The sequence below is a fragment of the Epargyreus clarus genome, unplaced genomic scaffold (assembly GCF_041222505.1).
Source record: "Epargyreus clarus isolate Ecla_fem2 unplaced genomic scaffold, WU_Ecla_fem_2.2 ptg000014l, whole genome shotgun sequence".
NCBI classification, from domain to species: Eukaryota; Metazoa; Arthropoda; class Insecta; order Lepidoptera; family Hesperiidae; genus Epargyreus; species Epargyreus clarus.
In genome coordinates this window covers 11,248,467-11,269,212 of record NW_027332222.1, presented here as the reverse complement: position 1 = coordinate 11,269,212, position 20,746 = coordinate 11,248,467, and the positions used below count along the sequence as shown (strand labels likewise).

The window sequence follows — 20,746 nt, the reverse complement described above, 5'->3', positions numbered from 1 at the left end:
ACAACTTGTAAGGCGATAAGTATTATTTTACTATATAGCAATTCTTAATTAAGTTAAAAATAAATTGTTTTGCGATTATGAAACAGGCATGTAGTCCACCAGTGTGTTATCATTGTCACGCATCTATAATCAACGAATACATCCGTAATCAAATCTAAACATAATTTGAATTTTATCTGCCTTCGGTTTCGAATTAAGGGATAGGAATTCACTCTTACCACGGTCACAAACGGGGATAAACTGCGTGGGTAGCGCAAATTGGAATGAACATGCAGTTTTATTCATATAGATTCATTTTTGCTCTTAATCACTGGTATTACATTGCAACTCTATTTGTTTAAATACTATTTACCATATTGCCTGCTTAATTTTTATAGCTGCTGTGGTAAGTGAATTCATTGTGGATTAAGTATATTCTGCCTAATCATACCATTCAAGCAATAGTACGAAGTTATTAAGTAGTAATAGTTTGCCGCTGAAGACAAATCTACTCTACATTTTAGTTTGTTTCTTGTTACAATTTGAACCAAAATATTGCCAGATCGTTCAAAACGGTCGAAGGATAAAAGTGATAAAACAAAAATCTACACTAATTAGGAGAGTCCGCTAAAACTGATCCGTGCACAGGGCGTCCGTGGTCGACAAGGTACCTGTAACGTCTGTTCAATGGTACATAGCAGCAGCTGCGCTCAACAGTCGACCGATTTGCTAGAATTACGGCTAGAACAGTATACAAGTGGGTTTTCGCGTGCGAACGCGCCATGCACGTGCCGCGTGTAAATGTGTGCGCGCATATAGCGTTTATTTTTTTCCATACAAAAACGCGAGCATGCATGCATCCCCAGATTTAGCGGACGCACTTTTACATTTCAAAGAAATAAAACAAATGTGTTATTGATAATACATTTTATTTGCATTGGCTACGCTGTCCGTATTCCGCTGTAAAATAAAACAACCAGAATTTGATGGAATATTAATAATAATATATCACATTCCTCGATCTTACTGTACAACTAAATTATGCTACAGATAAGCACTTATATATTATTACAATAATATGTATATATAAATTTAAATAAAGGGATGGTCGGGGGCTGGTCGGGTTTAGGAGGCGGCGGAGTCCCACTCGATGAGGTAGGCGGGGGGCATGCCGGGCGCCAGGCGGCGGGCGAGCACGCGGAAGGTCTGTCCGGCGCGGAAGTACGACTGCACGCTGGACTTGAGCGCGGACAGGTCCCCCTCGGCCTCCGCGCCGGCCTTGTGCGGGCTGAGCTGCAGGCTCTTCACGCTGTTGTTGTTGCCGGTGCCGCCGCTCGTGCTCCGCCGCGCGTTTTCGTAGTAGTTTTTCTCCTGCCGCTGCCTCAGCCGCCGACCGTGGAACTTCACGTTGTTCATGTTGTGGACGGCCGGCGGAGTCACGTCTCCGTTCTCGGTAGGTGTTTGTGGGGTTTTTGTCGAGTCGTCGGGCAGTGGACATGATTTATTTAACTGCAAAAGAATCACCAATAAAAATGCATATTGTTGGTTATATATTTTTACATATCTTACGAAATTTATATATACCACCTACATACATTAGAATCCCATTGATAGTACATACGACAATCGAAAAAAGTAATATCTAAACTTGCTACATATCTAAAAATACAATTTCTAAATTACCTGTAGTTGTAAGTACTTTCTGGGTCTCCTATATTTTCTTCTCTTGACTTCTCCATTTGGTCCTATTACTATATCCTTTTCACTCAATTTTCGTTTGGTGGGTCTGACCATTGGGCCCATGAGCGGGTTGAGTTGTATGGGTAGCGACAGTCGCGAATGGTAGCCCGGTTTCCCATTTTGCTTATTATATACATTCGAAGCGGAAAATGTTTTCGACGAATATGAGTTTTGCATTAGAAAAGGATTATTTTTTCCCTGGAAATCTTTTAGCGGTGGTATAATAGCGTCGAGTGTGCCTCTACTGGATGTCTCGTCTCCTGACGATTCTATTTCGTGGCTGAAATTACTAGTGTAAGGTGGTATACTGTCCATGTGTTGCAGCGACATAATTTTGGAATGTTCAATGATGTTCTTTGTAGACAACTTGGATATTTCCAAGTTCATAGTGGCTATTCTAGTTGAATGGATATTGATGTTACAAGGTTGGCTTTTGCCTTCACTAATATCATCGTCATTATTATCTTTGGATATTTTATCTAGTTTAACCGAACAAGGTATGAGTGAGGTATTGAGGGATGGCACTGGAGGGTTATCACACGTAGATTTAGCTTCGTTGGTTTCAGTTTCATTTATTTCTGATATTTTTTCTAAATTATTATCTTTGGCATCGGCCTTTCTGACAGTGGACGTACAAGCTGTGGGCGAATGTGGCTGATCACGTTCCGTGGACTTCACAGATTCGTAGGAACTCGTGGAGTCATTTTCAGAATTAGCGTTATTGTTGAGATTTTCGTGAAACCGCCTGCCCATCATTAGATTCATCCAGTGCCCGTCGACCGGTACTATCATGCGATGTTTATGATTTTTATAGGAACTTTCGTCGTTGTTACTACTAGAGGGTTGTGAACTGAAAAAGAACATTGAAATTAAAATAATGAAATATACAATAATTTATATGACAAATATTAGAAATAATGATTTTATACCTATCATCGGATGAAACAGTTTGAGGTGAGGGTGCTCGTGATAAAAACCGTAGCCTAGGTGCATATTCTCGTACTAACTCATCAGTCAGTGGAACTCCTTTCTTTACCTAGAAATAAAATTTTGTAATAATTAGAGATTCCTATATAACTTTGCAATTTTAGTTTGGAATATAGCATCTCTTTATTGGACAAGTATAGAATTCGTATTTACGTATTTATTAGGTCTTTGGTCAGGAAAATTAAGGTAATTTTCATAAGAATTAGCTAATAAAAAAAATCAATATTATGGACTAACAATATACTAAGTTTAAGAAATTAGGTTTGCCGATCAGAAAAACTATTTTGTGTCATAGCTGCATAACAATTTATTGTCCAAAATTCTCGGCTCGGTTTTAAGATGGGTTTCGATCCACATTTTTTTAATGTTATATGCTATAGATGGATAGCGAAAGATATGGACAGCTTTGATTACGCTAAAATTAAAAAAAATGTGGAGATTTCGAGTAAAGATTGTATACTAAATTCCCAGCTTACTTCTTATACCGAGAAAATACGAAAAGCATCACAATATTCTCAATTCCAGCGGTCGTCCTCAGTAGCGCACACAATATTCTCAATCAGTCAGCGTGTCAGTTCCTCTGTGAGGTTACCTGTTCCAAGGCGGAGAGCTGCATGGGCGGCGGCGGCGGGCGGCGCAGACGCAGCCCCCAGATGGTGGCGCGCTTCTTCATCTCGCGGCCGCACTTGAACCGCTTGCGCGACGACGTCAGCGCCGTCAGGATCCGCTCGCGACGCTCGTTCACCGGCGTCCGCCACATCTGATGCGTTACACACATCTTTTTATTGTTATCAAGCTTAAAGTGTTTGTCCTCCGCCTCCGCCACCATCACCGAGACGATACCGAGAACGAGATTATTTAGGGCCGATTTTAATATAACGTGACGGCGATAGTTTGTCCACCGCGACCGATATCGGCCGTTTATTTTGTTCCTACTGTTACGCGTGTGACGGTAGTGTATGGACAAGTTCCAACGTGTTTTATATTGCCGGCACATCGGCCCGTCAATATCTCGGTGCTGATCTAGCAGTCACGCCGATCTACTCGAAATATCGGCGGCCGGGATGACGGTACTCGGGTGACGGACGTGCGGTGGACAAGCGGCTATAGTAAATATATGTACGCTTCTTCGGCGCCGTCATTAATTATCGGTATCGGCTCGGTCGGCGGTGGACAAACGATAAACGTACATGTACATAGAGGTAGCGAAATAACACGATAATGCATTGACGTAATATTGCTTGGATTGTCCTTAAGGCGTTCGAAATCAATTACTGTGTAATTCATCGCCAATGAACAATAACATTTAACTCAAATGTTAACAAGTAGGGAATGCAATCCCGGTCTCGCGGGATCCTGATCTCGCGTTTAGTGATGTGATTTTTTTAAATAGACGAAATCCGAAAATCGAGTCGGGATTGCATTTACTATTAACTTTATTTTGCAGTTTGTGACTACATCTATCTATTGCTATTTTTTCAAAAGAACATTATTCACCTGAGCCATAGTTAGGAAATATAGCATTAGTATAATATTGGGAATGAATTTAAAAAGGATTCCAGATTATTCTGGAAGGATTAAATGTTCAAAAACGCCACAATACTTAGTGTTATTCATATAGACTGTACCCTTGCACGGTTGTCCAAAGGGTATAAATACCTAAAGAAATTTTTACAATAACTAATACGACGCATTCCTGATTGCAAGATGCCCATACTATTCAAACATTAATTCATGAAACATGCATGCAATTTTCATACGTTTAAGCAGTCATACAAAAAACAGCCTCCGCAAACAAATCTTGAATGAAAAATAAAAAAGTAGAGTTATTCTACCAAAATATATTCTCTTAAGAGTCCAATAGCTACACATCAAATGGTTCGAAATGTTCGATTCAACGTCATATTTCGTCAGTTTTCGAACATTTCCAAGTCATCTATCACGTTATTATTACCGCGAAATATTTCCTAAAGTAACCAATTGGCAATTGAAGCTGAAAGCAAAACCAATGCACGGACTAAGTTGACATTACATACATGCTCACGACAAACAACAAACAACCCGTACCTTCTCGGGCAACTGCAACGCATGCCAGTTATCCATGATGTACGGCATGATGATGGTGTCCAGGTCGAAGTAGTTCGGCGCGTTGTAGGCGGTGAGGTTGAACAGCGCGAGGTGCGCCAGGTCTATCCAGCACAGCTCTAACCGCCGCAGGTACTCCGTGCCGCCGTTACAATTCGTACACGCGTATATGTATAACCTGAAATTAGTGGACATCCTAAGGCCTTAGCTGAGTGAGATTAGTGATTGCTATTTTATTATGTTATTCAAAATGCCAAAATCTAGGTATTTTTTATTTTCATCATTCATTTATTACGATTTTTAACCGTTTTTAGCCTGTGTATGTATGTCTCATTCTATGGTATACCGTTTAGCCCAAAGGGCTCAATCGATTTTAAGAGTTAAACAGTTTTACGTTTCGTAAAATTAGTTCTATATAGATGTGTAATAGTGATTAAGACTATATATCTGTAATGTTTAGTTAGTATTTCGATGTAAAAAAATGTAAATAAATAAATAAATAAATAAAAATAACTGCCCATTTCAGTTGTTTATTTGTAAGCAATCGGGGGTCAATTTTTCATATTAATTATTAGTTTGTATTTGCATTTTTTAAGCAGTATGAAGTATATTTGACTAGTTACGGGTTAATGTTGACTCTAAGTTAAGGAACAACCTAAAATGATATTAGTTGAAAATGCATAAGTCTTATAAATATACATTACACTTACTTATCTCCAGCATAAAGTGGATACTGTAAACTTGGCACGCATTTTTGGTGAAAACTGCGGGAACATCGACAACATGATATGATCTGAAAACAACAGTTACTCTTCAAGTCTTCGCTGCACATCACCTAGGAATAACTTTAAAACTATTATCAGTACGATTAATTTTTTTCTTCGTATCTATTAGAATAGGCATCAAATTAGGTGTTTTTAATGTCCACAAAATTGTTTTATAGATATTATTATTTTATGGTCATAATATAAACATCAATACTTGAGCATTTCTATTATTTTAGAACAACAGTAAAGTTTCATTTATACTATAAATATGTACTAAAATTAGATGCGTACCATTGAAATACTATAAATATATACAGAAAATATGAATTGACTTTATATAAGTTTGTGAAATAATATTTTGAAGTTACATCACATATCTCATTACTTCAAAAATGTCAAACTAAAAAAGTTTGTTAAATTAAAGAGGTGGAGTATGGACTTAAAATCTCTTTGCATGTACAGGTAATTTACAAATAGATTTTTTTAATAACTACAAGTAAAATTATTTCTTCATTACAATTTATCGTTCGATTATATTTCTTTTTTTATATTTATACCTAACGATAAGACAGACTAGCTACCGAGTGAAAAGCAGTCGCCGTCGCCTATGGACATTTGCAACACCAGAGGAGTCGCCAATGCATCGCCGGCTTTGAAGAGCAATTTCTTATTGGTTCAATTAAATTATGTCTAATACCATACCTGTACAAGAAATTCTGTCGTTTGTCCACAGTAACAATGATCTTCCGAAGCAGTTGATGACGTTGTGGATGCAGTCTGCAATTGTATGTCTTATTATTTACATAATAATAATATCCAGAATGCAATAATTGTTTACTAAGTGTTATAGTTCTTTATTTTAATAAAAATGTGGATAGAATCTAGGCAAGCGTGAGTTCTTAGCTGCATCTGACTTACCATTAGACGAAATTGCTATTATATTAAAGTCAATAAAATAATGATCAAAAATATATACATACAATGTATAAAAAATATGTAATCTCCATCAATGTTTCTTGACAACTAAAAATTCAAACGTCATAAGTCATAACTAGAGCATTTGCAAGCACTCAAGCGTCACAACTTAGTCCTTAGTAAGTGCACACATTTCTCTGTTCAAACTTTAAACAAAAACTTTATACTAAGTACTACCCACACTCACACACTGACTAGCCATGCGTCCCACGCCCCCACACACTTACGTCGCACGGTGGGTTCAGTTCTTGCTGCTGCCGCCGATGCTGGCCCTTAAATCTGAACAGGTCTGACCGCTTGAGCGCTCGGTTCTCCGCTGCCGCAACTCGGTACCTCTGATCCACGCATCTTTTACAGTGCCACGATGCACCTGGTAAATTAATATGCTTTTAATTTTAGGGTATAAGACTTAATAAAAATGGTAATAATATGTTGACCGAAGGTTTCTCGATAAATGTGATTTGGAATTGTTCACATAGAACATCCTCCCTAATCACATCAAATAGGAAAGCGAGGATGAAGTTTTATTTAAGTTTCGTTTCTGACCATATTATTTTCGCTATCGATCATTGACTCGCCGCTGTTGCTATCGTGATATCTATTTCTAATGTGAAGCAGTTCTGAGTTTCAGTAAAAGAATTTGGATCCTGGCAGATGTGACCATTTCATGCCTCAGAAGTGCAACGCATCTGTGGCCGGGTACAGTTAGAATATAAGTACTATTCTATATAAAGTTGATAACAGTTATACACGGGCGACAGTGACTACATTACCATCTGATGGACTTATGCCCGTTTGCTAATTTCACCTAACAAAAAACAATCGGACTACTTACCACCTGATGGACTGTAGCTCCGTTTACAAGTACCATACAACGAAAAAGTCACTTACCACTAATCCAAGCGTCGACGGGCGGCGTGTGGCACTTCGCATGGTAGCCTCTACCACACATATCGCACGCGATGATCGCGTTCGCGGCGGGACTGGCCGCGGGCCCCTCGCGCCGCTTGCACACCACGCACATGATGCGGCCGTCGTCCGCGGGCGGCGCGCTCAGCAGCTTCAGCGTCGCGACCGGCGCCCACGAGTGCGTCCCGTCGCCGAACTTCACCAGGCATCGCGCCACGCCGGTGCCCACCTCGCACGAGTCGTTGTCGTTGCTCGTGCTCAGCTCCACTATTGTACCTGTGTGGGGATGTCGAGCTGATTGATGTTCGCGATGCATTAGATAATACGGCGTCCACACGCTTGCCAAATATAAACAATTGTCACAAATTAAAATGTAAAGATAGAGTGTTTGACTTTTGATCAGATTCGTCCAGCTTTTGATTTTACAAATCAAGCTAAATGTTCGTTTCGTTCGATTTTGAGATCAATAGCAAAGGGGATTGAAGTTTGCAGTAAATGGCAACGTGCAGGTGCGGCATAACTATTCGAGTTTGTATCGAGTATTTTCGTAAGAAAAGAAAATGAAATGAAAAATCTTTAGTTAATGGCATATCATGATAAATAAATAAAAATCAATTGCATTATTATTTCACAACGAATGATCTATAATCCAAAACTTTAGACATTTTCAAGAATAAAATTTGAAGGGAGGAAAAATTCCATTATTTGTCTCTTGGTCGTGTATCATTTTTAGCAACAATAAATAAAAATACACACCTAAATAATACCGTCCATCCTTATTGGGCACGAGGACGTCGTCGCCGCAGTGGAAGGGGTTGGCGTTGCTCTTTTCCGTGTTGGTCGTGGAGTCGGGCATCGCATCCTGTGTCTCTTCTTCTTTCTTTTCATTCTTCTTAGCGCATGGCGTGATCGTCTTGTCAAAGTCGCTTAGGAGCACGTCGATCAGAGAAACCTGCGTTGAAACCTCTGTCGAGAAAACATCAGATATGCTTTGCCATACACGTTCGATTCGATATATTTTTAAACAGCTGTACGCTAATTATTGTTTTATACATTTTTATCACGTAAAAGAGTAATTAATATAAAATCAACAAATTAATAAAATTCGAGTGTCGTTATATTTTTGAATCGTAAGATTTGGAAATAAATGCAATTATGTAAGGTGTTAAAATATTAATTGTGTACACACATTTTACGCGAGCTAATTGTCTCAATTACTTCTACCCAAGTTTTCAACGCAATAGCAACAGCAGATAATTAATTGGTTTTAATTATCTTGATTAAACGTACTATTCGATCCTAGAGCCTACCTGTGATAGTCACTCTTTAATAAAGAAACAAATCCTAAAATACCTATGAAAATATACGATTCCCTTTTATCAAAAAGCTAAAAATAGACTTAAACCATAGGACCAGAAGACATTTCTTAATACGAGATCGATCTTTAGGCATCAGAAGGTTTAGATCGCCTTATACAGATATATACGTGTAACATAGCCTATACAAACTATGGATGCGTTACATTACAATGTATACTGTAGGTGTGTAATGATACAATGGGTCGTTAGGGCGTTTTATTGGTCGAATACTCAATTTAGTCGTATGCGCAGTAGGGGCATGTGTGTAACATGCCCCTAACACGTTAACAATATGAGAGGTTGGAGGTTTGAGTCATCTGACACGAAGTGGATGCAAATGCACCTGGTAGCGAAATAGAGTATGTAGAGTGCCGAATACACAAATTACACGTATGCACGACGCGACAGATTGTGAAGATGATTCAGTTTCATATAATTCTTTGGACCGATTCCTCATGGAAAGAAATTGGTACGGTACTCATTACAAACGACATTTATTTTCGTCTTTGTGAATGAATATCAACTTTTCAATACGAAACCTAATATTTTCGGATTAAATACACTCTCCATAAAGCTGTTACTTTACGCGGAGGGTCGTCAACACGGCTTCCGTTTGTTTCTTTTCTTGATTTGAGTTTTATTGTTATATTTGCTTCAAAGTTGTTTGACCAATAATTATTAACAACTTTGTTCTTCAAAGAAATCAGAATTTTTTATCACGAATTTAAACATTCATTCTACATAAGGGTTCTAAGGTTGCGATTATACTTACAGGACAGAAAATGTTCCCCAAATGAATTAAAAATGCAGCGTTCAAAACATATGTACTTCTAAATTGAATTCTTACTTCCAATGGATGCATAAGCGAATCTTAGAGGAGAATTCTTTAGAATAATTAACGTTGTAATTTTTTAAATATAATTTCCGTCTCAATAAACGTGATCCTTAATTTTAGTGATGTTTATAACTTATAGTTTAATGTTAGGTATCTAGGATGAATGTCTAGTTGATGGCCTAATCTCAACGTCATGTAAACGAAATGCGTACAATTCATTAGTGTGCGTGTGGTTACGTAAACTTCACCTTACGTTAGCGTTACGCGCCACCTTTCGCCCCAACGGTAGTCATATTACCACTTAATAGCCATCAGGTTTGCGTTACAATGTATATGTGCGTCCTCGCACATGGTTTTTTATGTAGATATAAATATACCTACATGAGGCTTAACACTTTCAGCAATCATAGCCCCACACTAGGATTTATCCTGTGTCATGGGTGCTAAGGACACACTCAAAGACGTATGTCTACTCTAGGTATGTAACCTAGACCCAAAAAGAAATCTAAGTTCATCATTTGTATAGAATTAGAAATGGACACTACTTTTTTTGATTCAATTCAGAATTTCATGAAAACAGCAAATGAGTACCTATGTAGGTAAGCCGTCACTTGTCCCTGTAGTTCCGGGACTAGAATAGGGCTACGGTATCCCCTGCCTGTCGTAAGAGGCGACTAAGCGCTGAGGCGCTGAGGACGGCCACCGGAGGAGTTTTAGTGCAGTAAAAATCCCACATAACACGGCGTCGCTGCCACGTCGTCGGGTGCCTTTTGAAGGTTTCCCCCTCGAAAAGAAAAAAAGAAAGAAAAAGAAAAGGTAGGCCGTCAATGCCGCTCATGGACAGCAGTGACCGAGTAAGATACTAGGAATAGTAGGTTCCTCCTATATGCCTTGCTGCTTTTACAGACTAATTTGGAACTCATTTTAATATTTGACACACACTTTCAAACTAAAACTCGCGTTCGTTCTAGTAACATTCTTCAATTCGAAACAATTTAAAGACATATATGTATTTTTGTATCAATTTATTCTCGTGGATTTAAGTCCGCCGTCCGATACCTCAACGATAGACGTTGCGGTAAGCCACAAGCGCCGCGAATAGCTGTTTGGTTAGCAATGCAATTGCAATATTGCAAATATTTCACACAACATACATATTTTAAACTAGAGAAGTGACCCCATCTATCATAATTACTATCAAATAAAATATTATTCATGATCATATTCGAACCATCAGGAAAATTAAAAGAGGTCTGGGTTATATGTCGCCACGTTTTTCTAATGAGTTCGTGGCAGAAGTTATGGCTTAAGGGTCCTACATAAAGCCTATGCCTAAATTTAAGGAGCGCCATCCATAATGATAATAACCGGCATCGACTGTGTGACATACCCTTACAACAACTACGACAACGGAAACGCGAGTAATTTTGCCACTGCGGATCACCCATTCAATTCCCGACCACAGTCGGCGTTACTTAACTTTGTAGGTCAATTACAATGTACACAAACCGAGGGGCTAGGCGCTCTAACTACTGAATTAATACGAGAAAACATGAGGAAAATCGCGAAAATTATAAACGTATATTATATACTATTAGATAAATACTACAGAAAATTGATATTGACTATTCCATTTATCCTAACATATTTTGTTTTAAATTCAATTCTATAATTAGAAGCAACCTTAAGTTTTGATAACGAGATATTACCTGGAATAGGTGGCAACCAAAAATTCTCAAAATTAAGTTTTTAAGTTGTATTAAGGGTTGACTGACCTAATATTTAGTCATCGCTATAACTGAAACTGATCAGGATAGTGGTCTGACGATTTTTCAAAGATCCACTAATTTTAAGTCCATTTATAATGTCATCTCAGCTATATATATTCTTCTTCATTTCATTTCATTTTGATAGCACCTACGGAAAGACTCAGAATTTTCATTTAAGAAGCAAATAATGAAGATTATATCATAGTAAAGTAAATAGTATTAACATGCCAATCAAATTCCATTGCATTCAAGAATTACACTTCTAGTCTATAGTTTTGTCTACTTGGCTTTTTACTGTTATCCCAAAAAGATAATAGAAAACAGTTCAGATCAAACAGATCTTTAAAATATAATTATCGCTTCAATCAGTATAACCGTAAAATGTCTTTTTTTTTTATTTGAACCACCTGTCTGTCAAAAATGGATTGAAATAGGAGAGATTTTATTTATTTGCAGTTCTGAATTTGTGCATGTTGTGATTGATGATGATGATGATATATGTGTTGAGATTGAATTACCTGTGTTATACATTATATCTAATTTCAAATAAATCATCTTTTGATGAAACAAACTGTAAAATAATGCTAACAATACGAATTTTAGTACATGGTCTCAGTATACATCGAATTTAATCCTTCCTTCAGCTCTTGCATTACTGCTTGGTAAAAATTTCTTCGTTTAGAACATACAAGACAATAAATCTTAGTTCCACAGGAATCACTATACACCAGTGACTTATATTAAATAGAAATATGTCACATTTAAGGTTTGATTCATGATCCTACATTAACCAATAAAACCGACTGGATGTATATCTTCTACAACTCAAAGTTCTTAAATATTTATTAACTACAATGTTGGAATTACACATATGTCAAGCTCTTGAAATTTACCCCTACCAACCTCTACAATTCGATACCAATTTCTGGGCTACCAGAACAGATACATAGGCATATAGGCAGCTAAAAAACTGATCAAGATAATTCCTCCGCCTACCTAAAATCCACCGCCTAGGCACCTTGTTACTGAGCCGAATGGTAAATCTATTTATTGAACAAATATATAACTTAAATATTTATGTCTATACCTTTAATGTGATTTTTCATACTTGTTTTTAACATTCATAGTATTGAGAGAGATCAACAAAGGAGTCTTATTTCTTACAAGACACTTAACATATAATAATGTTTCACAATTGGTACTCACTTAAATTCCGTAAATGGACAGCATGAACATAGAAATGTACAGATAATTAATAGTAAAATAAATTTAATTGAAATATAATGATAACTATAATAAAATTAAAAATTGTGTATTCAAACATTTGGAAAATTTCGATATTAATTGAGTGAAATAATCCAGGTGTAATGTAATAATTGTGTCATACGTTTAAACTAATGAAATTCTTATTTAATTGTTATTATTGTAATTTTCCAAATGAATCAACAACTTGTGACTCTCAGCATTTGAGATGTATAAAATATTATATTCTGTCTGTCTGTGTTTATATTTGCAGATTGAGTATGAATTGAATTTGTTTTGTTTTTAATTTTCAGGACCACAAAACAAAGTCAAAATGTAAATTCAACATCAAATATTTACTGTCTGTGGAAATTGCTAGAAAAATGTAATTCAACACATGATATGATGATAGAATTTTTAAGTTGTGGTCAATCTTTCATAAAACTAATTTGAATGACCAACCATGTGCTTTGGTATATGAAATACTACAACAATGGTAAATTAATGATACTTGTTGTGAGGAAAATCATATAAATTTTGATCATATCAACATACTATGAGTATTAACAGTTTACATTTACAAATATCAATTTTGGACCCCTCAACTTAAACAGGACTTTAAATTTCATTGTATTATAGCCTGTGAATCGCCCTTTATAGTTTTTGATTATATTAAAAACAAAATACTAACTATGATTGTTGATAACTCCATCAATCAGTGTCAATCAGGGTACTCAGAATATTTGTGTAAACTCTGCGAGTGCGATAATAGAAAATTATTTTGAAAAGTGAAAATATTCTGTAAGTATTCAGTCCTAATTACTGTTTGTGTTAATAGACAAATAAAAACTGTTGAATCTCAACACAAATAGACGTCTGCATTTTGCACGCTTGTATACACAATACGATGTATTTATGCAATTATTGAATGGCTTATTATTATAAAAAAATGTTGTAAAACAGTTCTATGAGAAATCTGAAGGTACAGTCTTGAACGAACGCCTGTTACACAAATGGAGCATTAACTGTTCCGGAACTTACCAGCGTTGATGTCCATGTCAATTCGGTTTTACTGAATTACAAGTTGTGTACTGAAGTAGTATTTCACATTTGCATTTCATACTGAAAGAACAAACACTAAAAGCATTGGCGCTATTGCGGCCATTATAGTAGTCAAACGTTTCACAGTTTTCCCGCGGTAACAATCTAAGAACTTGGATGTGCTAACTGCACATTGGAGTAACTTTTGTCTAATTGAGTTTATACACTAATTTTGCTAAATAAAGTAGACTTCTATACATCGTTTATTACTATAATTTAAAATGTATCCTAAAGAAATTTAGAGGCCCTTCGAAATCCCTTTGGTTGATTCGGAGCCCGACCACAGTTAATCCCATCCTATGTACAACTATATTATCTATGTTATGTATAACAAGAGTACAGATTAAATATACAGATAATAAATATACTTTACGAGTTAAGGGTTCTTGCATATTGTATAAATATTCAGTGAGGTAATATCATTTTATTGTAAAGAAATGTTTTGGATATTTTACATATCTTAGGCAAAATATGCATAACAATCTAGAAAATTAATTAAATTACGCATAGCAATAAATTCGTAAATCTACGCAAAGCAAATATAAAATGAAACTAGCAACACGTTTGTGCATTAATCATTTTATCCACTTTTGTATTAATATCAATACTGTAAAAAATCTAATCATTCTAATCCACGTCTCTAAAAATAGCGGTGAAACTCGACCAAGACTAAAGTGTTTATGATTGTCCGACAATGTATTCACTTTTATTTAAGAAAAATATTGCGCATTGTAATGTATTGATTTCATAATAATGTATTGTGAAGTGACTTGCGCAATATATATATATATATATATATATATAGATATATTATAGCTTTAAGCATTTTATATTACAGTTTCGTCTTTATTGCAATTTAGTTTAATTTTAGATAATACTACAGGCCAAAAATTGGCTATACGGTCTGTAGATACTCTAATTTAAAGGGATCTTGTCAAGCAAGATGGGACTTCGTACCCACCGGTCTCTCATATGCCGCGTCTGCGTTTGCAATATGGGGGGTGGGTAGGGATTATTCGGGTCTCGAGGGTACCCTCTTTGCCCGGGCAAATTCTCAAGGGAGTGAATACCCCCCGGATTTTTAATATTCTTTCATAATAATATAATATTATTAAATAATATTATAATATAATGAGACAACATTAAAATTATACCAACCCCGCTGTTTAGCGGGGGGTACGGAACTCGGTCAAGTTACCAAGCCAGCAGTCCCCCTCCTGATGGTCGGAGGGAGGAACCAACCCTGGGAGCTCCCGCGGGAGCGGCCGCCCCTCAGGTGGTCGATCGTGAAGGGGCGCGAACCCCTTTAGGTGGGAGTGTGGTCCAGCCTCGGCCCGCTCGTACATCGAGCGAGCGAGGCGAACCACAAACTCCTCCACGGACTGCATCTTAAGGTCGCGCTCCAACACGTCGTTCCTGACGTAGCGACCCGCCCCCGCGATCGCTCGCAGGGCTAGGTTTTGCTGCGCCTGAAGACGCTGCCGGTTCGACCTAGAGACCAACGCGTACCATGCCGGCGCCGCGTAGGTGAGTCGGGAACGAATGTAGGTCTTGTAGATACCTAGTTTCGTTCGTAACGGTAACCTGGATGTAAGCACCGGTCGGAGCATCGCTCGGGCCACTCGGGCCTGGTGGATCGAGTGCTCCACCTGCGGGGTCATACGCAACGAGCGATCGATGCTACATCCTAGGTATTTAACTTGGGTCTGCCAAGCCACCTCCGTTCCCCGGAGACGTAGCGGCGACGGCATGATACGCTTGCGGCTGAAAAGTATTGCGACTGTCTTACCGACGTTGACAGCCATGCGCCACTTATCAAGCCACATAGGTAATAGGTCGAGCAGGCGCTGCATCCTGGCGGCAGCTAGCTCTGCTCGGCGGGATGACGCGAAGTACGCACTGTCGTCTGCGAACAACGCGAGCATAACGTCCCGTTCCCATTCCTCCAGGTGACCGCGAAGGGTGGGAACGTCGTTGGTGTATAGCGAGTAGAGCCACGGCGAGAGGCAGCTCCCTTGCGGCACCCCCGCACATATGGGCCTAGGGTCTGAGGCGACGTCCTCAACCGAAATATAAAACTGCCGCTCACTTAAAAACGATGCTATCAACCGTGTCAGTCCCGCCGGGGCAGGTGTATCCATCATTTTGCATATGAGCCCACTGTGCCATACACGGTCGAACGCCTTCTCGATATCGAGAAAGACGCCGACGGTGTGACGGCCGTAATTGAGTTCGGATGCCAAGTGATGGATAACCCGCGTGAGCTGTAGCGTTGTAGAGTGGCCGGCGCGGAATCCGAACTGCTCGTCCCTTATACTAAGGAACGGGCGCAGTCGTTTCAACGCCAGCCTCTCAAACAGCTTGGCTGTGGTTGACAGCAGGGTTATGGGGCGGTAGCTACCCGGGAGACGGCGGTCTTTCCCCGGTTTCGGGAGGACGATTACCTTCCCTAGTTTCCAGATCGTCGGGAAATGGCCGGTGCGGAGAATGCCGTTGTAGACCCGGGTCAAAGCGACCAGGGCCCCTCGGGACAGCATACCAAGCGCCATGTTGGGGATCCCGTCGTGGCCTGGTGCCTTACGCCTGGGTAGGCGTGAGGCCGCCTTCCTTACCTCTGTGGGAGAGATAAACTCAATCCCTTCGAGTGCCGGTGTCGGACCCCTAAGGAAATCCCTTACTCTACCCTCTACCTGCTCATGGTGCGCGAAGACGTACGGTGCGGGTGGGTGCGGTGAGAATTGCACTTGCATGTACTCCGCAAGCACCTCCGCGCGGTCCTTTGCTGCGTGGACCCGCCGCCCCTCGCCATCCAGGAGGGGGGTGACGGGGACCTTAGCTCGAGTCAGTTGTCTGTTCAAATGGTGAAGTGACGTCTGCGTCTCGCTCGCCTGGTCGATCCTCATCTCCCAAGCGGCACCCCGCAGCTCCGCCATCTCAACAGACAGCCGCTCGGCCAACGCATTGAGGTCACGCTTGACCCGGGGGCATCGGGTGCGCGCCCAGAGCTCACGCAGTTTGCGCTTTTTAGCGAGAGCCTCGCTCAGACGAGCTGGGAGAGGTGTTGAGTAGCGACCCGCCTCCACAGGGATCTGGGTGGTCGAGGCCGCCAGGGCATTTTGTATAGAGGTTTGTAATACCTCGGTGGCGGCCTCGATCCCCTGGGGTGAGGAGAGTGGGCCGCTGAATTTAATAGTTGGTAAAAAGTTCTTAAATTTTTCCCAGTCCGTCTTACTGCGGGCTCTGGGGGGCTCTACACACGCCGCCCCTATACCAAGCGTGACCAAGATGGGCAGGTGTTGTGTGTCTAGGTCATACAACACCTCCACGTGGACTGGACACGGGAGGTTCTTATGAAATACTATGTCCAGGACATCAGGACGGTGGGACTCTACCGAGGGGATATGGGTGGGAGCCTCGGGCCCCTGTACCTCATACCCTTTGGCCTCGGCGTCTAAGTACAGCTTCCGTCCCACGGGGCTGATGACTCTAGAACCCCACGCCAGATGTTTTGCGTTGAGGTCACCAGCCACCAAGGTCGGAGCACCACCGTCCAGGATGTTGTGGATGTCCTGCGGGTCAAATTGGGGACCTGGCGGGCGATATGCCGCGTAGAGACGCAGCTCTCCTTCCGCCACTTTAAGTGCGACCCCTATAGAGCGCGTATACTTAAAGGGCGGTAGTGACAACTCCTCGTGTATTACGTCGTGACGGACCGCCACCGCGGTGCCCCTGTAGGGGAGCCCCTCTGGTGTGGTCTCATCTCGCCGGTACACGTGGAAGTTGGGCAACTTCAGGTCGAGGCCTGGCCTCAGCTTGGTCTCGCCCAGGAGCACGACATGTATGTCCTGCTCGCGTGCGAGACGTCGCAGCGCGCTCAGGTGGGATTTAATCCCCCCTGGATTCCAGTACAGCGCCCTGAGAGACGCCGCACTGGACTCCAAGGAGGTCGGACACGATCCTACGCACGGCCGTAACAAGGTCCGGGTGCTGGGCCACTGCCTCGCAGATTGCCTGTGCGGCTGTGATGAACACATCTGCGGGCGTGTCCAGCCCGAGGGCCCGAAAGGGCCGCGCGGCGGGGATAGGAGTCTGGGAGTGACGGGGGCGGGGGGTGGGGGGTTCTGTTACCTCGACCCTTGGCCGCCTCTGCGGTCCCTGTCGGCTAGTGCCCTCCACGACGACAGTCTGGGCTGGGGGATGGGCACGGACGGGGCGTGGTGCGGGCTGACGCGGCGGCCGTGCCGGCGCCGCCGCGGACTGCTGCGTCTGCCTCGGCGCCGGCCGTGTCACCGGCGTGGGGGCCACTGCCACGGCTGGATGCGTCTCGGGTGTTGGGTCGGCTGCTATGTGTTGGGGGGTCGACTCAGCAAGTGGAACCTGCCGGGCCGCCGCCCTCAATCTTTTGCGCTTCTCGCGACGACGCCTGTTAACAACGGCATGCCGCCCAGGCGCCGGCGCGTTTGCGGGTGCCATCAGAGACGCACCAGTCGTGCCGGCATACTCCTCCACGACGCGCACTTGGTTCCCCATAGCAGCGGTGGGCGCTCGTCCTCTGGCAGGGGGTACCTGGGGAGGGGGAGCAGCGTTCCGCGCTTGGCGTATGCCGGGGATTGGGGGTCTTAGGTGTACGCTCCTGGCGCGCGCCACCTTCCTCAGGACCGGGCATCGCCTATCGTTGGCGTTGTGCGGCCCCTGACAGTTGGCACACTTGCCGGGAGCGTCTCGCGGGAGAGGGCACTCCCGGGTTGCGTGTGCCTCCGCGCACCGGACACACTTAAGGCGCCGGAAGCAGTTGTATGAGGAGTGGCCGAAGCCTTGGCACCTGTGGCATTGCGCCAAGCCGCTGCGGCCCGTCCACGCCTCAACAACCACCCCCGGCATATAGAGTAGCTCGTTGACCCTATAGAGCCTAGCGAGCTCCTCCTGCCCCATGTGGTCCAGTTGCACGTGGAACACGCAGCCGGGCCTACCCTTTTGTGGTGGGATGTGGGTTCCGAAGCGTACAGGAAACCCAAGCCTCCTGAGCGCCTCACACACCCTCTCCGGGTTCGTATCCCCGGGTAATCCACGCACGGCCACCTTAGTGGGGCGGGATTCCCTCGGGGTGTAACAGAACCAAGAGAGATCCGGCTCAGTCTCCGAGAGGGCGGTCAGGAAGGCCTGGATTATCCTGTATTCTTCCGGGGTTCTGGGGAGGAAGCGTATTCCCCGTCCATAGGGTCGAGCGCTAGGCGCCCGGCCCAATCGAGCGTGCAGCACCTCAAAGTGCTGCACCCAATTAGGCATCCGCTCCACCACTATGGGCGGATACCCTTTGGCCCTGTCGTCGACTCGATCACCGCGGGACTCACCGACGACGGATGAGGGCGGCGCTGCACCAGCAGCCGCCATTGGGGGTGGGGTAGGAGCGGCGTTCTGTGGCGCCTGCGCCGACGCTGCCGCGGCATATGAGTGCTCTCGTCTCACTGCTCCTGGTGAGACTGGGCTGCCACTAACCCTGTCCCTATCGGCTTGCATATTTAGCCCTACAGGGGAAGGAGGGCGTGAGGTCGGTGCGGGAATGGCTAGGTCCGCGGGAGCCTCGTCGTGGCCCGGCGACGACAGCGATCGCGACGCTATCGCCGCGTATGATGTGCTGTCGAGGCCGGCCTCGACGGAAGGCGCCCTCGGGGACGGAGGGGATGGGGAGGGGGAGTGCGCGGGGGACCTAAATATCTGCACAGCAGCAATGTCTACCACAGCCTCTACTTCCTCCACGCTATCCTCAAATTCTTCCGATGAAGAAGTGGGTATATGCTCTTTTAAGGTCGGCACCTTCGCAGGTGGCTCTTGGGGCGAGTCGGAGGGCGAGACCCGTCTGGGGATCTTACTCGCCCTCCGAGGCGGCGATGGGGGTGCCGCAGGTGTCGGCTCCAATGGGTCTAGGACCGGCATGTCCTGTTCGGTTCCCGGGGGCAAAGGCACGTCGTCTTCTTCCTCCTGCCGGGCTCCTATGGAGCTTACTCGGCTGGTGGTGGCAGCGGCGGAGCCTCTCCGAGCCCCCCTTCGGCCCCTGCTCACCACAACCATGGTGTGCGGGGGTTCCTCTGCTGGTCGAGGCAGTTCACTCCGGGGCGCGAATATGTCGCGCACCGTGAGGCGTCCACCCTCGTCCCTTTCGAGGCTTCGCGGGTTCGCGCCGGGTGACCGGCGCGCTCCCTCCTTGCTCTTCTCCCGTCGCGCGGCCATCCCTACCGGGGGAAACGCGCTTGTGCGGAGCCCAGTAAGGCGCCAGCGACGACGGCGGATTTAAATACGCGCGGTCACTCCGGCACTCGCACCCTTTCACACACGAAAGGGACGGGTGTACGGAGACACACTATGGTGTGTTCTCTCGCTCGCACCCCGAAGTGAGACTTTCGGAGGGTACTTACAAAAAGTTGTTCCGGGGGGTACTCGGAGGCTCTTTGTCCGGCTTAGAGGGCTTGGTTCCTTTTGAAATTGGTGCACTGCAATCCAATGTTGCACTGCAATCCAATAAAAGGCATCCAATAGCACTGCAATCCTGACTAGGGCACTCTTTGTGACACACTCGGCACTTAACTATTGCAGTAACAAAAACTTCGTGGGCGTTCGAGAAACGCGGTGTTGCCACTCTAGGGATCTTGTCAATCTCGTCCAACTAAGCATCGTAGTCTATGGCTTTTATTAGTACTTTTTTATGAAAATATGATTATTTAATATATGTATGAATGTGATTTATGGATTATTTAAATCTAAATAGAATTGAATAATCTTTCAAACGTTTTTTATGGGATTCATTTTCATTAAATACGTAAAATATTTATAAATCAATAATTATTTTAACAAAATTACACTTCATAGCATCATTGTTTTCTACTTATATATAAAAAATGCGTCATTACAAAGTCTAAAGCATGTCTTGTTGCTTTTTATATTCACTCTCTTGCCTCACTAACGCCTAAATTGGCTACTTGACACTTTGTGGGAAAGTGTTTT

The 20,746-nt window shown here is 43.0% G+C and overlaps 2 protein-coding genes across 4 annotated transcripts in view; one reads left to right on the top strand and one right to left on the bottom strand.

Annotated features, from left to right (window-relative positions):
* Positions 1-891: 891 nt before the first annotated feature.
* On the bottom strand, positions 892-14,053 carry Pcl (polycomb protein Pcl). Of its 2 annotated transcripts, XM_073080124.1 has the most exons (12): positions 13,688-14,053; positions 11,411-11,552; positions 8,199-8,408; positions 7,425-7,718; positions 6,761-6,903; positions 6,261-6,335; positions 5,502-5,584; positions 4,774-4,969; positions 3,299-3,466; positions 2,649-2,755; positions 1,663-2,569; positions 892-1,488 (listed from the first exon to the last, which is right to left on the bottom strand). In XM_073080124.1, exons 3-12 carry the CDS (start codon positions 8,296-8,298, stop codon positions 1,105-1,107), a joined length of 2,457 nt encoding a protein of 818 aa, XP_072936225.1. In that variant the 5' UTR covers positions 8,299-8,408; positions 11,411-11,552; positions 13,688-14,053; the 3' UTR covers positions 892-1,104. The 2 variants fall into 2 exon arrangements, with proteins under 2 accessions (XP_072936225.1, XP_072936224.1); XM_073080123.1 differs by lacking the exon at positions 11,411-11,552.
* AGPAT2 (1-acylglycerol-3-phosphate O-acyltransferase 2) overlaps positions 13,320-20,746 on the top strand; it is a 34,989-nt gene continuing 27,562 nt past the window's right edge. Inside the window, exon 1 of one of the 2 annotated variants that reach the window (XM_073080129.1) lies at positions 13,320-13,447. The gene's annotated coding sequence lies outside the window, so the exon portion shown is untranslated. The remainder of the gene's footprint in view (positions 13,448-20,746) is intronic. The other variant, XM_073080131.1, reaches the window with a different exon arrangement.